This window comes from Mya arenaria, chromosome 10 (genome assembly GCF_026914265.1).
Source record: "Mya arenaria isolate MELC-2E11 chromosome 10, ASM2691426v1".
Classification (NCBI taxonomy): Eukaryota; Metazoa; Mollusca; class Bivalvia; order Myida; family Myidae; genus Mya; species Mya arenaria.
This window is the reverse complement of record NC_069131.1, coordinates 49,575,558-49,597,066: the sequence shown is the minus strand read 5'-3', so window position 1 is coordinate 49,597,066 and position 21,509 is coordinate 49,575,558. Positions and strand designations below refer to the sequence as shown.

At 33.8% G+C, this 21,509-nt stretch overlaps 1 protein-coding gene across 1 annotated transcript; it reads right to left on the bottom strand.

The window, feature by feature from the left end:
- Window positions 1-4,768: 4,768 nt before the first annotated feature.
- LOC128204775 (receptor-type tyrosine-protein phosphatase kappa-like) lies at window positions 4,769-21,228 on the bottom strand. The gene is made up of 15 exons (XM_052906181.1): window positions 20,679-21,228; window positions 20,441-20,561; window positions 19,883-19,974; window positions 16,880-16,983; window positions 16,385-16,510; window positions 15,068-15,225; window positions 13,184-13,319; window positions 12,648-12,779; window positions 8,298-8,394; window positions 7,810-7,886; window positions 6,829-6,948; window positions 6,395-6,523; window positions 5,939-6,096; window positions 5,618-5,753; window positions 4,769-5,078 (listed from the first exon to the last, which is right to left on the bottom strand). The coding sequence occupies exons 1-15, from the start codon at window positions 21,226-21,228 to the stop codon at window positions 5,028-5,030; spliced, it is 2,187 nt and encodes a 728-aa protein (XP_052762141.1). The 3' UTR covers window positions 4,769-5,027.
- Window positions 21,229-21,509: the final 281 nt, after the last annotated feature.

Below are 21,509 nucleotides of genomic sequence, written 5' to 3'. Positions count from 1 at the left end.
AAAAGTAGCCACATTTGCATAGGTTTAAAGATACACATCGAAAGAAAACACTTTTTTAATTAATTGGGAGTGAACAAATAAAGTTTGTCACGAAGTCAACCTAATTTAATGTACCTAGTGACAATAAGATGATGCTCTCTAACCTATTCGATTAACAGAAACACATGAAGTGAGCACACTAGAAAGTGGAGGTTATTAACTTATTATTATCAAAAGTATGTAATATTTTCGTGCATCTAAGATTATAAAGCTTCAGAACAGGCTAAACAGGTCGCAAATCTGACGCAGTTGTATATAATATCACATTTTAAGATCGCACACATTATTACAAGTGAAAACGCCGATGGAATACGCGACATCAGGTAACAATTTGAATTGTTATTTTCTCGAGTAATATACAATATGAAATTAATCAGGAATAATATGAAGACATTTATACATTCCAACTTTATTTCCCCCAGCAGCTGTTATACTGTGGAAATCTGCTGTTTTCTCTGACTTTTGTGTTCCCCGACTTCTGTAATCTCCAATTGACGGATTTTATCAATATAAATTGACTGTGGAATTTTGGAGAGCCGTTTTTACAAAATCATTTTTTTTTTTAAATTTTATCATCATTATGTTTATTACTCTAGCACTAAAACATAAATATAAATGAAATATTCTGTTCCAAATTGTAACATTTGATTGTTTTCTAATTGCTGACTTTTCCCCAGTTTCGGCTCATATGGAAAATTCTCCATTTGGAGTTTGCCAAAACCCCGCGGGGGACCTAAAATCAAATTGGTGGCCAACAGGAGAAGTTTTGGAATTTAAATTTTCATACTTCTTTTTTTGTAAATTATACTTAAAATAGTTCTTATTTAATGTGCAAACTTTCTATGTGTCGCTTTTGAAGTTGATATCTTTGATAATAATAAATTTGCAAATAAACCGGATTTGCTAACTTATACTGGATGTTGTCATAATTTCTGTCCATGATTTGGTTGAGGTATTGTATTAATAGTGGCTTCATAAAAATCGTTTACCATCGCAAGCAATTTAAAGAAAGTTTGCAGCCTAACATATTTACTTCAAAGCACAGTTAATACGACGAAAGCGAGAAGTTTAAGTTAGGGAACTTCCATACACTGGTACAAACACTGAAATGTGAATGAATATTCGTATTATTTTAAATTGTTTGATACACCGTTCATGATGCTATCATCTAAATAATTAGAGTAAATAAAATATTTTGAAATTAAGATTTTGCATGAACAGATACATGGTAACGAGACCCGATTTAATTTTGCTCTAATGTTCTACAAATGTCTCAAAATATGAAACATGATGTGTGCTTTAAGGTTGTTACCAGCGGTTATAATCCTTGATGGCCATTTCATTCAATTGATAAACGAAGTGGTTGTAGGATCCTTACTTGAATTTACTTACACTGAATATATCACCTATCGAGTGTGCCAAAATTGCCAAACCACAAATACTTCTAATTTTAATGTTAATGTAGGAAAGTTGTTTTGCAAATTAAGAATGTTGACTGTTTGCTATCGCCGAACATGAGGTAAGGCAACTCCATTTCTTAGTAAAAAGAAATAACGCTAATATCGCTACTAGCGAAATATGGTGGGGAGCGACATATTAAAATTGTCTATGAACTTGTTTTTCTGCTAGTAGAATTGATAACGCAAAGACAACAACAGTTTGCACTATTTCAGACTTATATTAGCGCACCTTATGTTTCTCGAGGACTGCAATTCCACATACTAAATTAAGAAGCTATATACATATGTATTTGAAAATGATATAACACTGGTCTTTCTAGAAGCTTCTGATAATTGAAATGAACATGCAAATCATACCAAAAACACTGTCACTTAGATTCAAGAAGATTGGATAGTCAATTGATAAATTATTGTCTGCCCAAGATAAAAGTCCATTGTTGTTTTAATGTTGAAGGGTGAAATGAAGGGAGTCGTTTGTGGTAGTCTTTACGGATGTCGTCACTTGATAAACATACCTAGATTTTTATAAAGTATTTATGCACTGTGCTGTTTGTCGAGTTTTGTGCTCTCCTTCCATGTTTCTTGTTTGTGATCTTTGTTTTTTTTTGTTATATGTCGTTATCGTTTAACCTGTGCCATTAAACGGGGTTTATGATTAAACATTTTACTACTGACAGAGCGTGTTTCTGTAGCTTTTCACGTAAGCATTGATGAAATAATAAATAATATTATACATCACATTAATGTGTCTCTTCTTTGTATATATAAACTCGATAGGTCCGTATATCACTGTATTTTTATGAAAATCTAGTTTAATGATCAGCGGTCCATATTATAGTTTTTGCCGGTCCGGACCTCGCCAAAAATGTTATATGGACCGCTGACGTCATACAACGGGTAAGTGGGGCTTGCTATTTTCACAACGGCGAAAATTTATATCAAGTAACATCGTTAGCTTTATTCAATAAAACACATTGAAATCGCTTTAAAAATATTGAATGGAAATGAAAAATGTTCGGTATAATATAAGAAATATAACACACCACATCGGTTCATATGGCATTATAAGGACCTGACCGGTCCTTATAATGCCATATGAACCGATGTGGTGTGCTATTTACTATGTATGTATTGCAGTGTGCAGGATGTTTTTTTAGAAGGCACTTTGAATAAACAATAAATAAGAAACGTGTAATGAAACGTCATAGCGAATAGACATTTTTTTTTTTTTTTTTAAATTGTTGTATTCATACGAGCCTTTAAGTATGTTCTAAATGTTTTGGCGTTGATAAATGTTTCAAAGACAAGATGTATCGTACGTCTGCACGTAACAGAACATTTTATTGAATGTTTAAGCCTTTGCATTACTTCAAATAATCCGTATAAAACTATACAGTTAATTAATAAATATTTGCATTCTTATTGATCAAAAGGCAGAATATGGAATGGTCAACTTGTCCAATGAAACAAAAATATCACGCCTCACTTAGACTTATATATCATTCATTTTCAAGTGCATTGGTGAATCTGAAAATAGCATTTTTATCTGTTTACTTTATTTACGTGTGTTATATTGCATTATATGATAGCATTGTATGTATTGAATTGTTTTAATAATGTTCCATATTATACTTATTCAACCCCCGAAGGTGAATGGACCTCGGCTAGCGCCTCGGTCCATATACGTTGGCTGACTGGCAGGTCTTTATAATGTCATATGACCCTCAGTGCCGAGTAATACTTCTTAAATATTGCCTGTTATCCTGACGCTGCTGCATTCGGTCGTCACTGATTACTAACGTATTATCATTAACAGACGACACTAAAATTAAATGCTTAATGCCTAAATGTTTTAAAATACTACTGAGAAACCCCTACATTTGAATAGCTAAATAGCAAAACCCGACATCCAAATCGGGGTAGAAATAAGTAGAAGTTACGGAACCCACAAACAGAGTCATTGAGATTTTTCACGACTGTTTTAGCACAGGTGTGTGTTTTCAATCATGAGGTCCGCGGTTTTGTACCGTGTAATGAATAACATGTGGTATAATTGAATTCCGCGCAGTAACGCCCAGTTTACTTGTATTGTCCGATATGACAGTAAATGTTTTACAATAGACAATAACAAGGAACACTACTGATAGTAATTCAATCATATAACCAAATATTATGTAAATATCATTGTATTAATGGCATAATTGATTTAGAATAAGACACTGTCTTATTTCAAAAGCATAATTCACTTATTCTGATCTCGTTTGTTATATTTGTCTTAATTTGCCTACAGCTTATTTTTGAAATTCAGATTAGTTTTGTGTTTTAACGACAGAGACAAATGAACTAGATCCAACCGGTCACAGAGAAGAAAATAATTTATTCGGTATTTATATATACAACATATATTTTGAATAAGTATAATATGGAACATTATTAAAACAATTCAATACATACAATGCTATCATATAATGCAATATAACACACGTAAATAAAGTAAACAGATAAAAATGCTATTTTCAGATTCACCAATGCACTTGAAAATGAATGATATATAAGTCTAAGTGAGGCGTGATATTTTTGTTTCATTGGACAAGTTGACCATTCCATATTCTGCCTTTTGATCAATAAGAATGCAAATATTTATTAATTAACTGTATAGTTTTATACGGATTATTTGAAGTAATGCAAAGGCTTAAACATTCAATAAAATGTTCTGTTACGTGCAGACGTACGATACATCTTGTCTTTGAAACATTTATCAACGCCAAAACATTTAGAACATACTTAAAGGCTCGTATGAATACAACAATTTAAAATAAAATAAAATAAAATGTCTATTCGCTATGACGTTTCATTACACGTTTCTTATTTATTGTTTATTCAAAGTGCCTTCTAAAAAAACATCCTGCACACTGCAATACATACATAGTAAATAGCATGATAATTATAATGTATAATGCGATTATAAAACATAAGAGCAATACTTAATGCATCCGCCACATCAAATTCACGAGTAAAATTAGGCAAAACGCCCCAAAAGCCATCACAAAGTTCTAGTTATGAATAGATTCAATCATGGGAGTTCGGTGTAGTATGTTTTTCATATTATATCTGCAAGCTGACCGTTCAGGTAGTGGCGGAAATATATTGAAATATCGCTGTGTGTTATCAAATGCTACCTATCGCACGGTAAGCTTGCATATTAAGCCTTCCCCATGGGGTATCGTTCTGATGAAATCTAACACTTTGCAGTATGGTACAAATAGTCACAGTAGTAAGTTTTCAAATACTTACAATGATATTTACAACATAATATTTACATTGACAGATGAAATAATAAAGTTTATGTACGTGATTACTGTTATGCAGAAATGCAATCATGTTACGTTTGCAAGTGTCACCATGTATGCGAATTGTGGATAAGTAGTTGTCATATCTTTATATATATTGTATATATCTATGTGTTCCAAATTGGTCTGCGGTGTTCATTTCCTCTTCATATCCCCACTTATGTTGTAATACACAGCTTTATCTGTTCACGGAATAGAGAACACACTCGTGGCAGAAGTAAAACTGTTCCTGAAAAATAAAACGTTTATCAAATACAATAATAATATTGATCATGCATGGGCGATTATTAAAATATCAAAAAAGGCAAGCCCAATTCCAAAAAGCGATTCGATACCATAAACAACGTCATAAATAGCACGGACGATACAACAACAGCTTTAATTATTTTCTTATGCAATCTGGTGGTCCACTTGGCATTAACACAAACACAAATGTCGAAGTTCAAAACATAAGTACAAATACTAAGTAGTTTTACAAATAGACATACGATGGACTCAAACAGCAAAATGATACAATCTCTTAAAGTATTTTCTCGTCGTTAAATGTAAATATCATTCATGAATATTCGTATTTAACATGCAGTTTTTCAATGTGTTTCTCGTTCAGTCTATGTTAGGCATTGAACCATGCACCTCTCTACATAAACATTGTTAACATATTACTACTGGTTTGCCATTGTGTTATCCAGTGTACCATTGGGATATAAATATAATAGCACACAAATGCGATATAACATGATTTGTTTGAAAAAGAAGTTTTGTATTTACCACACTTGGAATTGAAAGCGGTCGTCTAGCTCTGACTTTCCTCACCGCATTGACCACACTGACTTCATCATCTTCACTTAGTGCTTCAAGTAATGTTGAGACAACACATAAAAGGCCACTCTTTCCAGCACCGTTCCTATCACAATGGAAATAGATCGTGTAAATGAATGTCTACTATCTTATTTTTTTTTCTTTATATCTTCCTACATTAAATCTTCATCATATCGGAGATACTCGGTCTATTGTGATTTCAAACGCTCTTTTTTAAAACTAAGACAACATCTGAAGGCGACTTCGAGCTAAAACAAAGAGAGTACGTACATACAATGCACCAGTATCGGTCCGTGCATGTGAGATGATTTGGATGCGTCTTCAACCTCTTTGATGAAGGCAACAAAGTTTTCTGCCGACTTCGGACAAGTGTGATTTCTATCCCAGTCCAAATATTGATAGTGTGGTATTCTCAACTCCGACTTGTTCTGAAATCCAACGAAAAAATATTGTTTAGAGATAATGCTTGCGATATAATATCGCTTACGCATAACCGGTTGTTATTGTTTAAGGTGGTGCTATGTGTAGAATTATTATTGCTGTTGGTCGTGATAGTGGTGTTATTGTTGTTGTTACTGATGCTATTTTCATTTATTTAAGACTGAAAAATTCATGTTTGTTTGCATTTAAGCCATAAGAAACTATTAAAATAACATATCATTTTTCGAACAAAATACAGATGGCAGTTTGCGATTTTGGGGAAAATCATGCAGCCTTATATCGTACCTTTCCGTCGTGTTTAAAATGTAGCTTTCTTTTTACAAAGTGTTGTGTACTTTGTTCTCTGGTGGAAAATATGGAAATCACACTTTTCTTCATTGATAGATTGTCACCAGGAACGTATAAGCCAATCCCCTGGATATAACAATATAAGTAACACAAAACCATATTTTTATTCAAATCTGATTAAGATATCGAGTAATATATATATATAACTGGATACTCGATAAGAAATTTGTTATTTTATAAAATAAATAAAAACTAATATTACAATAAAAATAAGTGCTTAATACATAAACACAGGTAAATTATGACAATTACAGCATAATATACAATTTGCAGCGCTTTTTATTAGGGAAGAAACGGTAGAACTTAAAACACTAGCTATATATCCTATATACGTGGTCAAAGTAAAAACATACATTCATTCAACAATATACCTGTGCCTCCATACTAACAATACAGGAACAGTTCTCCTGAACAGCAAGTGCAATGAAATCGGAAACGGTGTCAGGCAGAGGTGTTTGTGCAACCAAGAAGCGGTTTTTTGTTTTGAAACTCTGAAAAGACATTGAAAGTGACGCAAATGCATGTGATTTAATATTCGCCGTTTCGTCAAACTCGTTTGGCATATAGATGGCCTTTATACAGAGTTCTATTTCACATTTATTTTCACTTTTGACAATGTCCCTGCAGTTTTCATAATAGTATCATTTTGAAATTGATCAGTTTATTAATAATGAATGTAAATAAAAATATGTTTCAGCAAGCTAACAAATCTCATCAAGTCTCACATCCAATCATGTGTGTTTAAAGCATAATTTAATAAAGCTTGTCTGGTAATAATTTCATTGGTAATAACTGTCTAAAATGTCAACTGTAATTTATCACAACAGGGGAATGTAGAGCTATCTTTTCAACTAAGATACTTTAAAAACAACGTTTGTCAGTGTTACCATGTCAGTTGAATACTATACTTCCATAAGAAACAAACTATTTTACGATTGACAACATACTATTTATAAGCAACATAGATATTATCACAACCCAGATATATCCAAAAAGCGATCGTACGATATCTTTATTAAATGTATGGGGCCTATCTAAACAGCACATGAAGCGTACGATCAGTTTATCGAAGCGATATTTCTAAGTAGTTATAACATATATTTTAAATTTTACGTCTTTATTTGTTGTTTTGTTTGATTTCATGAAAGTTTGTTTGCAATTGCGAAGTTAGGTTAGCTTTTGCAAAGTTTATCTGATTTTATTAGTAACATTTACAATTCAATGTATCACATTCATTGGTATCTTTGCAGCACGCCCGTTGCTAAGATTGAGGCATAGTGAGCGATTGACGAATCTCATTTAGCAATTTGAAAGGAATCTATCAAGTTATTTTAGAACATAATTTTACTTACGTCGATGTATATCGCATTAATGTAATCAGATTCGCCTGGTTTCAAAAACAGATAAAGACGCGGTCTGTTGGAATCACCTAACAATAAACAACACAAACAATATGAATCATGCAAATACAGAGATAACGTATCATCAACAAAAGCAATTTGCTTCAGGGATTGGAATTTCGCGCGGACGGAAGAGGGCGCATGATCAATGGGTAACAACAAAAACCTCAACAACGGCAGAAGGTGGCACATTAAAATCAAATGAAATATGTCACCAACGATCATTAGGACGGGTACACCGGCCCTTTTAACAAGATAACACACGTAATATTACATGAGCACATTTAAATGTATGTGGCTGGACTAACGATAACCGTATTTTAAAAAAGGTTTTTATCATGTTCATTCGTCTACATAGTAGCTTTTTATATATAAGAAACAGAGGTATCTAAGCCAGTTAAACAAATACTGTTCTTTTGCAATTAAAATAATCGTGATACCTGGTATAGCTGCGTGGTTTCTGTTATTATTTGTCAGAAGCCAATTCTTTTCCGTAACCTCCCCATCAGTCTTTTGCTTCTGATTCAACTGCATTTTCTAACGTATAATCAGAATGCGACATTATATATGAATATTATTTACGTAAATCACACACACTTGATATTAAAAAATTACATAGTACATTTAAACACCGTTAATCCGAACACCGTTTATCCGAATGTAGTGTTGTTTCGCACAGTTAGCTCCTGTTCAGTAATGACATTGAGCACGCGTATATAACAAACATAGATGTCAGATAATGATCGATTCATTTGTGATTAGTGTAGAGTGTATAAAATGGGTGGTTTACACAGTCTGAATATGATTTGAAATGTTTATCTAATCATATTCGATCGCCAAATTAATCAATCGACCCGCTGCCGATGAATGCGGAGAAGAGCCAAACGAAACTGAGTTAACTAAGTGTATTTTAATTGATATTCAAACATGTTATGAAAGCATTCAAGTGCTGTAATTTTGTTTGACATGCATTTCTTAGAGGTTAATAAACGGCGCCGGTGTGTTGTCTGTCCATAATGGCACACCTGGTCCGAAATGCGGACATTGGAAAATTGTCGCACTGATTGAATTATGACGCAGCTATTGTATTTGGGACGTCATCAGTCATTGTTTCTAGGTCATAGTTTACAATGTTGTGTGGTGTGGAATGATAAATACTGGATAAATTTAAGATATTTCTTAAAGCTGCACTCTCACCATTTTTTGTCTTGGAATGAGTCAATTTTAGTGTAAATATCTGCACACCAGTGATATAAAACATCATTTTTGAACTTAACTATGAAAAACTTCGTTCTTTATATTTTGTCAGCAGTCTTATTTCACTGGTTTCCATGCATTTTCGCATAACTTGGCTCGTACAAAGAGAAACAATAAAATGTTGTCAAAACGCTAAATCTGTGAGAGTGCAGCTTTAAGGTAAGGTCATTTAAAGCGTGTACTAGTAGCATGTTTGAGCAAATTCAAAATTACACCATGTGTTTGTGTTTCAACGAATAATATTTTAAATTGTATTGTTTAGCGGTCTTAAAAAAGGAAGAATGGATTACTAAATTATGTCGATGACATATTCTTGATAACCATCAATGTAAAACTTGGAGTAATATAGGTGTGGTTTCGATCATGTGATGCAAAACCTACTGCTTGGTTTATGTATCAATTGATTGTGGATTACAGCAGACATCGTTTACTTATACTGAAAATGGAAGTGAAAATAATGCTCATCAATCCTGTGGACCAGACCTTTTCCATCCCTGACTTCTTAAGGAGGGTGTGGAAGAACTTTCAAAACCCCTGTCAGACCTTTTTAATCTCTTACTAAGTCTTTCTGTATCCTCATCAGCTTGGAAACTTGCAAACAGCGCTATTTTTAAGAAAGACGACCCCTCTAAGCCTTCTAACTGTAGGCCGATCTCTCTCCTAAGCTGTCTTGGTAAGCTCATGGAATGCTGCGTGTATAAATACGTGTACAGCTACCTTTTCTGGTTAACTGGCTCTTCTCAAGCAACCTCATTACATCTTATCAGTCTAGCTTTTTCAAAGGTGACTCAATCGTTAATCAAATAACCTATTTCTACAAGAACATATTCAAAGCCCTGGACGAAAGACTTGGGGTTCGTGCAGTGTTCTGCGACATCTTTAAGGCATTTGACGGCGTCTGGAATTGTGGTCTCTTGTCGAAACAATCCGCCAATGGTAGTCCTGGTATCTTGTTCGACTGGTTCACTTTCTATCTGGCGGGCCGCATGTAACTTGACGTTTGTGCAAATTCTTCCTCTGATTGGTCCTCTATAAATGCAAGCGTCCCTAAAGGATACTTTCTCGGACCTCTTCTGTTCTTCATCAATATAAATGACGTAATTCAACAAGTCAACTGTCACGTCAGTTTGTTTGCGGATGATACAAGCCTATACATCATTGTTGAAAATCCTGCAACTGTCGCTTCCATTCTCAATAATAACCTAGAAAATATCCATCAGTGGTCTCAGTTTTGGCTAGTATCCTGCAACCCATCAAAAACCATGTCCATGCTTTTCTCACTTAAACATAACAAACCTCAACATCCACCTCTCCACATAAACCATGTTCCTATTGCTCAAGTATCTACTCATAAACATCTAGATGCCACCCTATCAGACGACGGAAAATGGAACCAAAATATCACTCTCATGTTGCAGAAAGTATGGAAGAGAATTTGTCTTTGCTTAGTCGATCCAGTCTCGAGAAAATGTATTTTTCCTTCATACGTCCGACGTCATGCCGACGTTGTCTGGGATAACTGCTCTGCTCAGTTGAAAAACAAACTGACTCCGTTCAAAATGAGTAGCATCATTCAAACATTAACTGAAAAGCAACAAATCTAAATCGTCGCCCATATACAATGTAGGTTCTAGACAAGATCAAATTTACCATGCTTGCCTGCGCCTTGACTGCAGCGCACTCAACTATGACATTTTCAGGAAATCGATTGTCAACTCTTCACTATGGTCATGCGGTGTAAATGAAACAATACATATTTTTCTTTTATCCTGTCCTCGGTACAGCGACATTTGACACCGAATACTCAACAATCTCCCATTGTCAGGTCACTCTCAATAATATTCTTTATGGCGACGAGCACCTCAGAAAACCGCACAATGAACTTGTTTTTCTGAATGTGCAGGAGTATATATCGCTTCCAAACGATTTCGCAACTGGAACATACTTGTGGGCATTGATACTCGGCATACCAGACGATATTAGTTTAAGGATTTATTTTTTATCACTATTTAATTTACGTTTTTCTGCTTTTAATTTATTGTTTTTGCTTAATGTAACTACGCATGATGCGTTACCTGTCTTAAAATAAATTACCTTAATGTCTGAATACTTCAACTCTGTTTGGTTTAAACAATATTTATTTCGATATGATATTAATAATTAGTTTAGTTTAACAAATTTGAGCATAATCAACGTTAACAAAGACCAAATATGTAATGAATATAAACAACGAATACGTTAATAATGCACAAAACAATAGTGTAAACAGCATTGAGAAGAAAGCCTAAAGGCTTATACTATGTCTCGCTTCTGAAGGTCATTTACGCTGCTTAGGCTAATGCGCAAGTTGCGGTGACTCGAATAAATATAGTCTTATAGTCGTATTGTGTAAACTATGGTATGTAAACAAGTTTTTTTAGTCTGAAATCGTTTAGTTAGAAGGAGGAAAAGATAACGATAGAATAAAAGGAAGCTGAACGAGAGAGGTGGTACAGGCACTCAATCAATTCAACTCTGTTTGAATGACCGTGTGTCATTTATCTATGTTTGTCTTCATATCATTTCCTAAATACAAATAACATTTCCTAGGACATTCCTTTTTTTTTCCTTTTAAAGATTATAATTTTCCTTTGATTAAAATCATATGTGTGAACTTTTATGCATGTAAGTCAACCTCAATGTCATGTTTCCAACCTGTTACATGTTGTGAATAATATTGTAAATTTCATTTTCATGGAATGGAATACTAGTTATTTAACTTGTTTTCCAATCCATTAATCATCATATTCACGTGTTGTACCTATTGTCTGTAAAATTTTGTATTTAAATGTTGTTTAAACTAAAATGATGGTACGAAGGATGATGTGCCCGGTATAAGCATACTGTAAGGTAAAAAATCGTTTACTGTGATATTATTTATTATTTTAATTACTCGCGAAATATTGGCTTACATTGCAAGCATCCTTTCTCCAGTCATGTTTGCGTTGTAAATTTGCTAATTACGTCAAGTGCGGCGCGTGATTAAACTCTGCGGTTACCTGTTCATGTGCCCGTTTTACAGGATGTAATCTCATTATGGCTTTTTTTTGCATACCTTGAGGTGTGTCGATTATGGATAATTAGCACTTCAGCCGTTACGGTAGTGGAATGCAGTCCGTAAAGACATGATTTCGGTCGAAAAATGTACTATATTTAGTAACATATGCAATAAATTGTATCAATAAGGTAAAAGGTATTATACAGGATTAGTCGGCATGTGTTCGATCATAATTAGAAAGTTTGAGAACGATCATTCAAACCAAAAACAACATGTTGATAACGTGAAGTCGACATGGCAATATGCACGACTTAATATTTTACGCCATGAATAATTCACGAACGCAATTATTTTCGAAAATTGTTAATCCAAATTATCGTTATACCGATATCCTTAATATTGGTCCCGATGACTTCGGATTAACGGTGTTTAAATTAACTTAATTTAATTTACATTTAATCATTTAAACCTTTTATACTTTGAGTAACAATCCTACCTCAAACTGCCTCTGTATCGCCCGTTTGCTCGACATCATAGTCATATATGCATGGAAGTGTTCTTTTTTTATCAACGAGCAATCAACAGTCAATGAATGGACCAATGCCTGGTGTAGGTACTTGTATTGACTCTGAAAGTAAAAATCATAGTTATAAGATAAAGAATAAATAGTGATTTAAGTGTATGTTAACTTACTGCTGGGAAACGTTGTGGTATGCATTACTGCAACATATTAATAAACTTCTTTTGGCATAATAATGTTAGATAGACGTAAGTATAAATTGAAAAAAAATGGTAATGAGTAAAATAATACAAAGTTAACTTAAAGATAAAGGCAATAATCAAAACTCCATTTTGTCCAGTTAATGCAATATTTTGAGTTGATATGATTTGACAAAATCAAAAAGTACTTTTAAATTTAATTCGTGAAACCAATTTTAACGGTAGCCGCCACATTGCGGTTATCGATAAACGAACCACGCGTCATTGCTACTATTGACTAATCTACACCAGATATATCAGTAAACATCCCACCAAAGTCTGAATCATGCTGGGCCTGTTCTGTCTCATGTTGAGAACACATCCCGGGATATCTATAGCTCCTTCTGCCTCACCCTCGTTAGTCAGAATGTCCAGAGCTATGTAGGTTCCGGTTCTGCCTACACCAGCACTGAATTACACAAACCCCAATATATGTCTATTGAATCTGCCCAGATGAAAAAGAAGAGCATGCATTCTTTTCTTCTCAGTTTTGTGAACATTAGTTCGATATACAAGTACCGCTATTTCAAACGTGTTTACTTACATATTTAATCATATTCTACGATAATGTCCCAGTAAACCGTAGAATTTCTTTTTCGTAAACATAAACTCAATACTCTCAGAATTATATGCTGTTATATGAAATGATTAGCGTAAGGAAAAGCAACTTTAATCCCCAGAAACGATAATTGCTTTTAACTTTAAACAATAGAACTTGTGTAAACATACAAGTGTTTCTGCGTGAATTTGCTGAAATTGTATATTTCCTGCTTAACATTTCAAATTAGTATATTTCCTGCTGTTTGGCTATATTGAGACAAAAGGAAGTCACAAATTATTTTCGCCGGACAAATTTATTGTCCCTGCATGATGAAGTAGTGTCACGACTGACCATAAGGAAATTGTGCTCATTTGGCTGAGCTGTGGTATAAAAAGTTTGGACACCTTCGGGTCGTGGCGTAAGATTTAAAGAACCGCTCAATTGAGCGTCACGGGGGTTCGAGATACCAGAATAAGGAAATTGTATTCGTATTAATGATATTATAAATTTTCTATGTACTAATCTTTACTTTAATAACTGAAGAGAACATTTGTCAACAAGGAATAAATAAGTGTTAAACGTACACGGACTTGTGGGGTTATTATATTTATAAAGAATAACTGGAAGGACTGTTCCTATAAAACTGCGATCACGATTGTAAAAGAATGGGTTATATATTTATATGGTCATAGAAACGAGAGTGCCACACTTGATACCCATGTATGAAGACCAGTTTTATAAATACATGGAATGCACACTTACTTGTTACTGCGATAAACAACTGATTTAAGGATATATTTTAGCTACACACGTTTAAGACGGTATCGAATTCAGTTGCACATGCTATTTGTTATGGTAGTAGTGGATGTTCGGGTCCCCGGAAAGTGTTAATGTCAGACCAAGGTTACTTGGATACTTCTCTTAATCAGGATTGGCTAACGGAATGAATTCCGATAATTGCCAATGGCGACGAGTCATACCGTTAGGAAGACTCGTACCGATACGATAAGAAAACATGGTCATGTAGTAGATCTGTTTAATATAAATATAATGCATCGTTAACTTTTTAAAACACATCGTATAGTTATATAGATTTGTTGCGTATGGAACCATTTAAGGAGATTACGTTCTCAATTAGTAGCCTTTTCTAGATAAACAACGCATCCCGGAGCCTTTCGCCCACGGTATGCGTTAGAAAATAAATACATTGACATATTTGATCACATTGCTTATGAGTGAAAGATATCGGATCGAAACGATCCAGTTAACAGAAAGGCCCTGTCCAAAAAGGCCCGATCCAGAATTGTTAAAAAGCCTAATCATTGCGGCGTATTTGATACCAAGCACCGAAACTTTTGTCTTGTTCATCCTCGTATAAATCAGATTCAAAAACACATTTCCAAGCGAGTGTTATCTAAATGTTATTTATTTGTCTTGTTAAATACATGCATATATACAAAATTAATACATTGCGAAATCAATCAAAACTTCCATGTGGATTGCCTCACTATTTTCTAACATGCATTACTTTTATCCATCGTTGAAACGATGTTCACATTTTCTTCAAGCTAGGGAATGAACGGTTAAATAATCTAAACCACAGCTTGACACCCTACCTGCAATGAACTATCACTGGTTCGTCAAAGGTAGTCGACAAGGCGTTCACTTTTTGTCTAAACTCTATAATTGATGTGACGTCATCAGGAGTGTCCTTGTTTGACCAAGCTGTGAACTGAAAGTGATGCAGATTTCTTTCTTCGGAATTCTGTTCATCCTGTTTGGAAATGAAAAATATAGTAAAGAAGTGGTTCATATTGATAACCTTGTATTTTTCTACGATGGATACCATTTGGAAGATGGTTGATTAAAAATATATTTTGAGAACTAACAGAGAGTATAAGTGTGGTAGACGACAGCGTAATCCTAATGAATATTAACACTAAACACTGAAATTCGTTTTACATGTCTCTTTTCTATAAAAGGAAACAAGTTTGTCTTTCTTGTAAAGAAAAGGGTTAAACATCACTATGATTTATAATTCATCGTTTAGAATCAATCAAACTTTTTATTTTGCTGACCGATGGAAGAACCGTGTTTCTTTGAACACCAGAATATCATCACTAGGATTTAACTTATTCATCGGCGTATATATAAAGACAAACAGAAACATTGTAGAGAAAAAGATTACAACGATTTATCAATATATTTTAAAAGTTCTTCTCCAATATTTATATCAAAAACTACAGAAACAAGCTCAGTAGCCAAAGTTTTAAACATAGACCTCATTTAATGTTTAGGGTTATCCCAACAATCCTGAATAAAGTAAAAACTTTAATGGAAAATCTTATCAAAGTATGCCTTAACTTGAGGAAACTTAATAACAAAACAAATAATAAAGAACTAATATCTGAACCCCAAGTACTTCAATGATTCAGCTGATGAAAAATTCAGTTTTTTTGCTTCATATTATAAGGGAGAAAATTAGTGATGCCATCTTTAATTCTGAAACTATTTATTATATCTATTTTATTTGATTGTTTCTCAAATATTAATTTGTATAGTGGCCGCTTGCACGCGGGAGGCTACGTGTTTATACCTAGACCACATCCTTTCAAATACGCTTAAATGGTATAATTGTATACCTTACCTGCTGCTTTGCCTTTGAGGGGAGTACTTGAAAACTTGGAGTTCTCAGTACTGATAACTGATTGATAGGTGAAGGATGGGGTGTCATGAAATGGGTCAGTCGTGCCAATCAAACAATGCGTTACCGTATTCCAAGTCGCAGATTGTGTTGTCACTTAGAATCTCTTATAGGCTAATGTTAATATAAATCGGATGTAGATGTATACATACTTACACACACTCCATCAACCTAATTGTTTTCGTTTACATCCAAACCACTGAAAATGTTCAAGTAAATTAAAATTTACCTGGGAAAACGTAAACTGTCTCCAAATAAAATCTGCGTACACTTTTTCAACCCTGCACACCACTTCTATATCGCCGTATACTTTCTTTTCTCCACTATCAGGCCAATATTGCTCACAATTGGTTTTCTGCAAAGAAACAAATATTAACTAATTATTCACTATATTGACATAACGTTGCACTTTATTATACTTATACGGAATTATGGCAACTGCATTCTAGAGAGGCATAGGTGAAATAATATAATAGTTCACAATCATAACCTCTTTTTTCATTATTCTTAAATACCGATCTAACATTATATTCGTTCTGCATATCTTGTATTGTATTCATAATGGAATACCAAAGTACAAATTATACTGTTGTCATGTTGTTTTTTCTAAATCACTGTAGTTATAAGTATATATTTATTATTTTCACTTGTTGTCCATTCGTCACAAAACCACAACACTCTTTATCATAGAAGTTTACACACTTGTCATTTGAAAACACCTTACCTCACCCTCTACCAAGTTGGTCATCATGACAATTTTCTCCACTTTCTGCTGCCAGACCATTCTCCAGAATTGACCAAAATCACCCAGCTGCTCAGCCATTGGACCTTAAAGTTGCATAATATTTTCCATATAGGTTTACTTTTATTATGTAAGAACTATTAACTTAAAGATGTTTTTTCTTTAAACAGAAATAAAAGCTTATTTGTTTTAAATTGTGTTTCATAGAAGGTAATATTATTGTAAAACAAACGTTCAATAAATACATCATCTTACCCAAAGCAGCTATGTATGCATTTCGTTTCCTGAAACCCTGGAAGAAAGAAGTTATGTTAAGTAAGCCTACGTTCATTTAGCTTCATAATAATTTAAAGTAATATTCACGAATCCCAAGATTTGAATTATTACTTTTGTAATCAGATGGCTTTAAACATTGAGTTTATACGAATGGACTTGTGAATTACTAATTGTTCATAACAATTAGAATCGCATTTCCTCCCTTAACATTTTTAATAAAATTATGTATTGTCTGTACTTTTGAAGTAAAAAAATAACAGAACAGATCAGAATAGAACTTATTGAACTCGAGCATGTATAGGTCATCGCTATAAGCAAAAACATATACATATTTTAAAATATTCTGTTCTTTAAAAAAATATCAACAATAGTTATATAAAGTCTGCATTCCATGCGGCAAACACGCTTTTTGCAGTGATAAAAACAATGTCATAATATGTTCACAGTTTTGACCAAAACATCTGGTTTTGAATAAGAAAACACAAATTTCGCTTCATAATTATATGATATGGCGATCATATCATAGAGCAGACACATTGTTCAATAATCTATTAGTAACAATAATAACTATAGTAATAATAATAATAAAAATAATGATAACATTAATAACACTTATAATACTTATACTGTTACGTATAGTAATAAAAATAACTACCAATTTTGCCAGTAAGCACTTACGTCTATATAGCTAGCATTGATATAGTCTGTGTCTCCTTCGCGTACTACAACACGCGTATCATCATCTAAAATTGACACGCATGATACAATTGAAACCACGAGGGCTGACATACAAGGTCATTGTGAACCTTCTTAATGACGCTAATAGGAAGTCAAAGCATAACCGAAAATAAACAAGAAAATGCAAGACAACAATAACAGTCTTAAAGGCCTGAAACATACAATAAAGACACTCAAAAAATAACAACATTTTTACTAGGGATGGCAACGAGTACCCAAGTACTCGATTGAACGTCCGAGTACTCGAGTACCAAATCACTACTCAAGTACTCGGAAAAAATCTATTAAAATCACCAAATACACGATTTACAGACAAAATATCAGATCTGGTTAGTTGCCAAGAGGACAATTTACGGTCCCTCTAATCCCCGCTGTGTACACAATTGACCTCAATCAATTATTTGACAGTTGTTGTGATAGTTGCAAACTGTCAACAAAGGACCCCTATTTCAAATTAGCACTGATGTCAATTAGCGAAGTTTTGATAGCGGTACTTTAACCAACACAATTCTATTGTATACCAATTAGAGACCTTCCACCAAACAATGGACGCTAACGAGTGAAAGAGTATCGACCGTTACGAGAATTATATTCTTAATGGGCGTATTTTAACTATTTTTGCAATGATTATCACAAATTATTGGTTGATATTTTAAATCAAGAATTATGAATATTATGAATATAAACAACAATTACACAGTACGAAAAACTATCATTTCAAAAAAAAAAAAATTGCAGAGTAAACAACTCAACACTGAACTTCGTATTGAATTTCGTTTTATGTATGCTATTAATTTTCGTTCATTGTAATTGTGATTGTTGTTCATTTCTGCAGTGCATACTTGTATAAAATGAAACGAATAAGACAAATTAAAAGCCTGAAACAATATTGTTTTCTTTTTATATCATTTTGTGTTAAAATAGTAAAAATACGTAATGAAAGTTTACTTTAAAGTGAAAATGACCAAAAATACCACCAACGCACAATATACGTCATTTACGATACATGTATACACAATCTTGTCATTGCAAACACATATTCATTTTTTCCGAGTAATCGAGTACCCGAGTATTCGATCGAACGATCGTCCGAGTACTCGAGTATTAATTTTACTACTCGTTGCCATCCCTAATTTTTACGCATCAAAGAAACACACAATAACCTTTATTTAGAAACTAAGAAAGAGTTCTCACATGGATAGATTCCTTTGTATCTATTTTTGTGCATGTTAAGCCTCGTTTGTGAAACTTCATAGGGTTTAACGAGACCATATGGTACCCTCTGCAAATTGAAAAATAAGCCATATTTATTTAAACAATCTGCATTTTTGCTCGTTGACTTCTGTGTACATGTACTTACAAAATGTACGTATTGGCAAACTCGATATATTACGTGTAACACATAACACTCTGATAAAAGACATTCTTTATACAACATGATGTACATTAATGCATGGCATGGTACCTGAAATTCTTCTTCAAGATCCTTTAAACATATGTATTGTACATATTCAGGTAAATCGGCCACTGTCAGTTTGAATTTGCCTACTTCCTTTGCGTTATTGCAATAAATATCTTCATTCTCAACTGTGATCTCCCGTGGAGATATATCATCTCTATCTGAAACATCGTAAATTTTCGGCAAATTGTCGTGTGATTAAACAGACTACGGTTTTACAATTAAGATAACCAGCTTACCAATATACAAAACAAGTGTTATATATCAATACGACTTTCCTTTAAAAATCGTGACCATCCAGTGACCCGTTCAACATACCCTTTTACTAAGCGTGCAACGAAGTACATGTTTTATCTCGAGGTTTTAATTTACTTATTTTTGCACTCTATTTAAACACTGCAAATTTGGGAACTTCATAATTCAGTAGCATAATTGTTACATATCGGTTTGACTATTGATGTGCATACACGAACTATAATATTAGTTACAAGCTAAACAGAACGCATGCGTACCTTCATCTTCGATCACCGTTGCGTACAACGCGAAAAAGTTCTCAGGTTCTCTTTCTGTTAGCTTGCTCTTGTTTTCGTAGAAATTGTCTCTTCTGAAAAACATGCGGATTCCATTTCATTTTCTATTATAAAGCACCATTGATTATAATGCATGTAGTATCTTTAACCTAAGGTATCAAATATATAACAGTGAATAATTTGGATGGCTGGTATCATTTTAACGTTTTGCGTGTAGAGAAATATGTTTATAAATGTAACAGTATTACAAACACTCATATTTAGACTTAAAAGAGTGCGAAATATGTATCCAACGTCTGAATTCAAAATGGAGTTGATTTAAAGAACACAAATACAAATTGCTTACACTTAAAATATGTAATGCATTTTGGTCTATTAGTTTTATAAGAGTGATCAGTAAGCGGTATCCTTTCAAATGATACCGAAAGGAGATTGGATCCTTGCGCATCAAAATTGTATATTAACGCCAACAACTTAATACATTAACTGTCATCTTTACATTGGATGCATTAAAACATAGTTATTCTCTTAGTTAATTACCTTCTTCGAAGCAAAAAATGTCCAATAACCACAATGCCAACAAGAATTACAACGCCTCCGCAAACTCCTCCTAATAGAGCCGCAATTGACTGAGTGTGCTGTTCCACGTTTGTTTCAGTTTCTAAAGAGGCAACATAAGTTAAATGAAATACAAAACAATATCTTTAATAGTATAATAAGCTAAACAGTAAAATAAGCTAAACATTTTTACACGTGAGGTTCTAAATTTAGTTCACACCTATATTTACAATAGTCACCAAAGTAGTCATACATACTTGTTTCGCAACTTTGACCGCTCCATTCAGACTTACAAGGACAAGAGCCTGTGTCCCTCGTGCAATTACCAAATTCACAGCCAAGTGAGCAATTGTGCTCACATTTCTCACCAAATCGTCCATTCGAACACTGGTCACAGGTTTCACCTTTAAAGTTCGGACTGCATCGGCAAAAACCACTTTCCTCATCACAATGTCCGTTTTTACAAGCTCTAGAACACAAATATTGACAGGTCTTTCCAAACCGCCCATTTGAACACTGGTCACAGGTTTCACCTTTATAGTTCGGACTGCATCGGCATACAGCACTTTCCTTATCACAATATCCGTTTTTACAATCCCTAGAACATTCATATTGACAGGTCTGTCCAAACCATCCATTTGCACACTGGTCACATGTCTCACCTTTATAGTTCGGACTGCATCGGCATGAAGAACTTTCTTCATCACAATGTCCGTTTTTGCATTCGCTAGAACATTTGTTTTGGCATGTACTTCCCCAGTAGCCGTCATAACACGATAGACATTTTTGTAGAGAATCGCATGATTTGCATTTTGAATTACAAGCATAACAATAAGTATAGTACAAATAGTATCCGGATTTACATTTTGAACAGTAATGGCCCGTGTTTTGGTAACAGCTTATGCAACTTTGATACGTACAATTGTGTAAACAATTGTTTCCATAATAACCGTCTAAACATCCAAAATAACATTTGCCTGTATTCGAACATTTTCTGTCATGGCCGTCCTCACGATCCTTGCACGTTGAACACTCCTGTGCACAGACAACT

Excerpts from the sequence above, each read along its gene's own strand:
- LOC128204775 (XM_052906181.1), bottom strand. The coding sequence starts at position 21,228 with ATGACGGCTACTGGGGAAGTACATGCCAAAACAAATGTTCTAGCGAAT. Across the intron at positions 7,887-8,297 it reads AAACCACGCAGCTATACCAG|GTGATTCCAACAGACCGCGT; the intron begins GTATCACGATTA and ends GTTTATTGTTAG. Across the intron at positions 6,524-6,828 it reads TTGTTAGTATGGAGGCACAG|GGGATTGGCTTATACGTTCC; the intron begins GTATATTGTTGA and ends TGTTATATCCAG.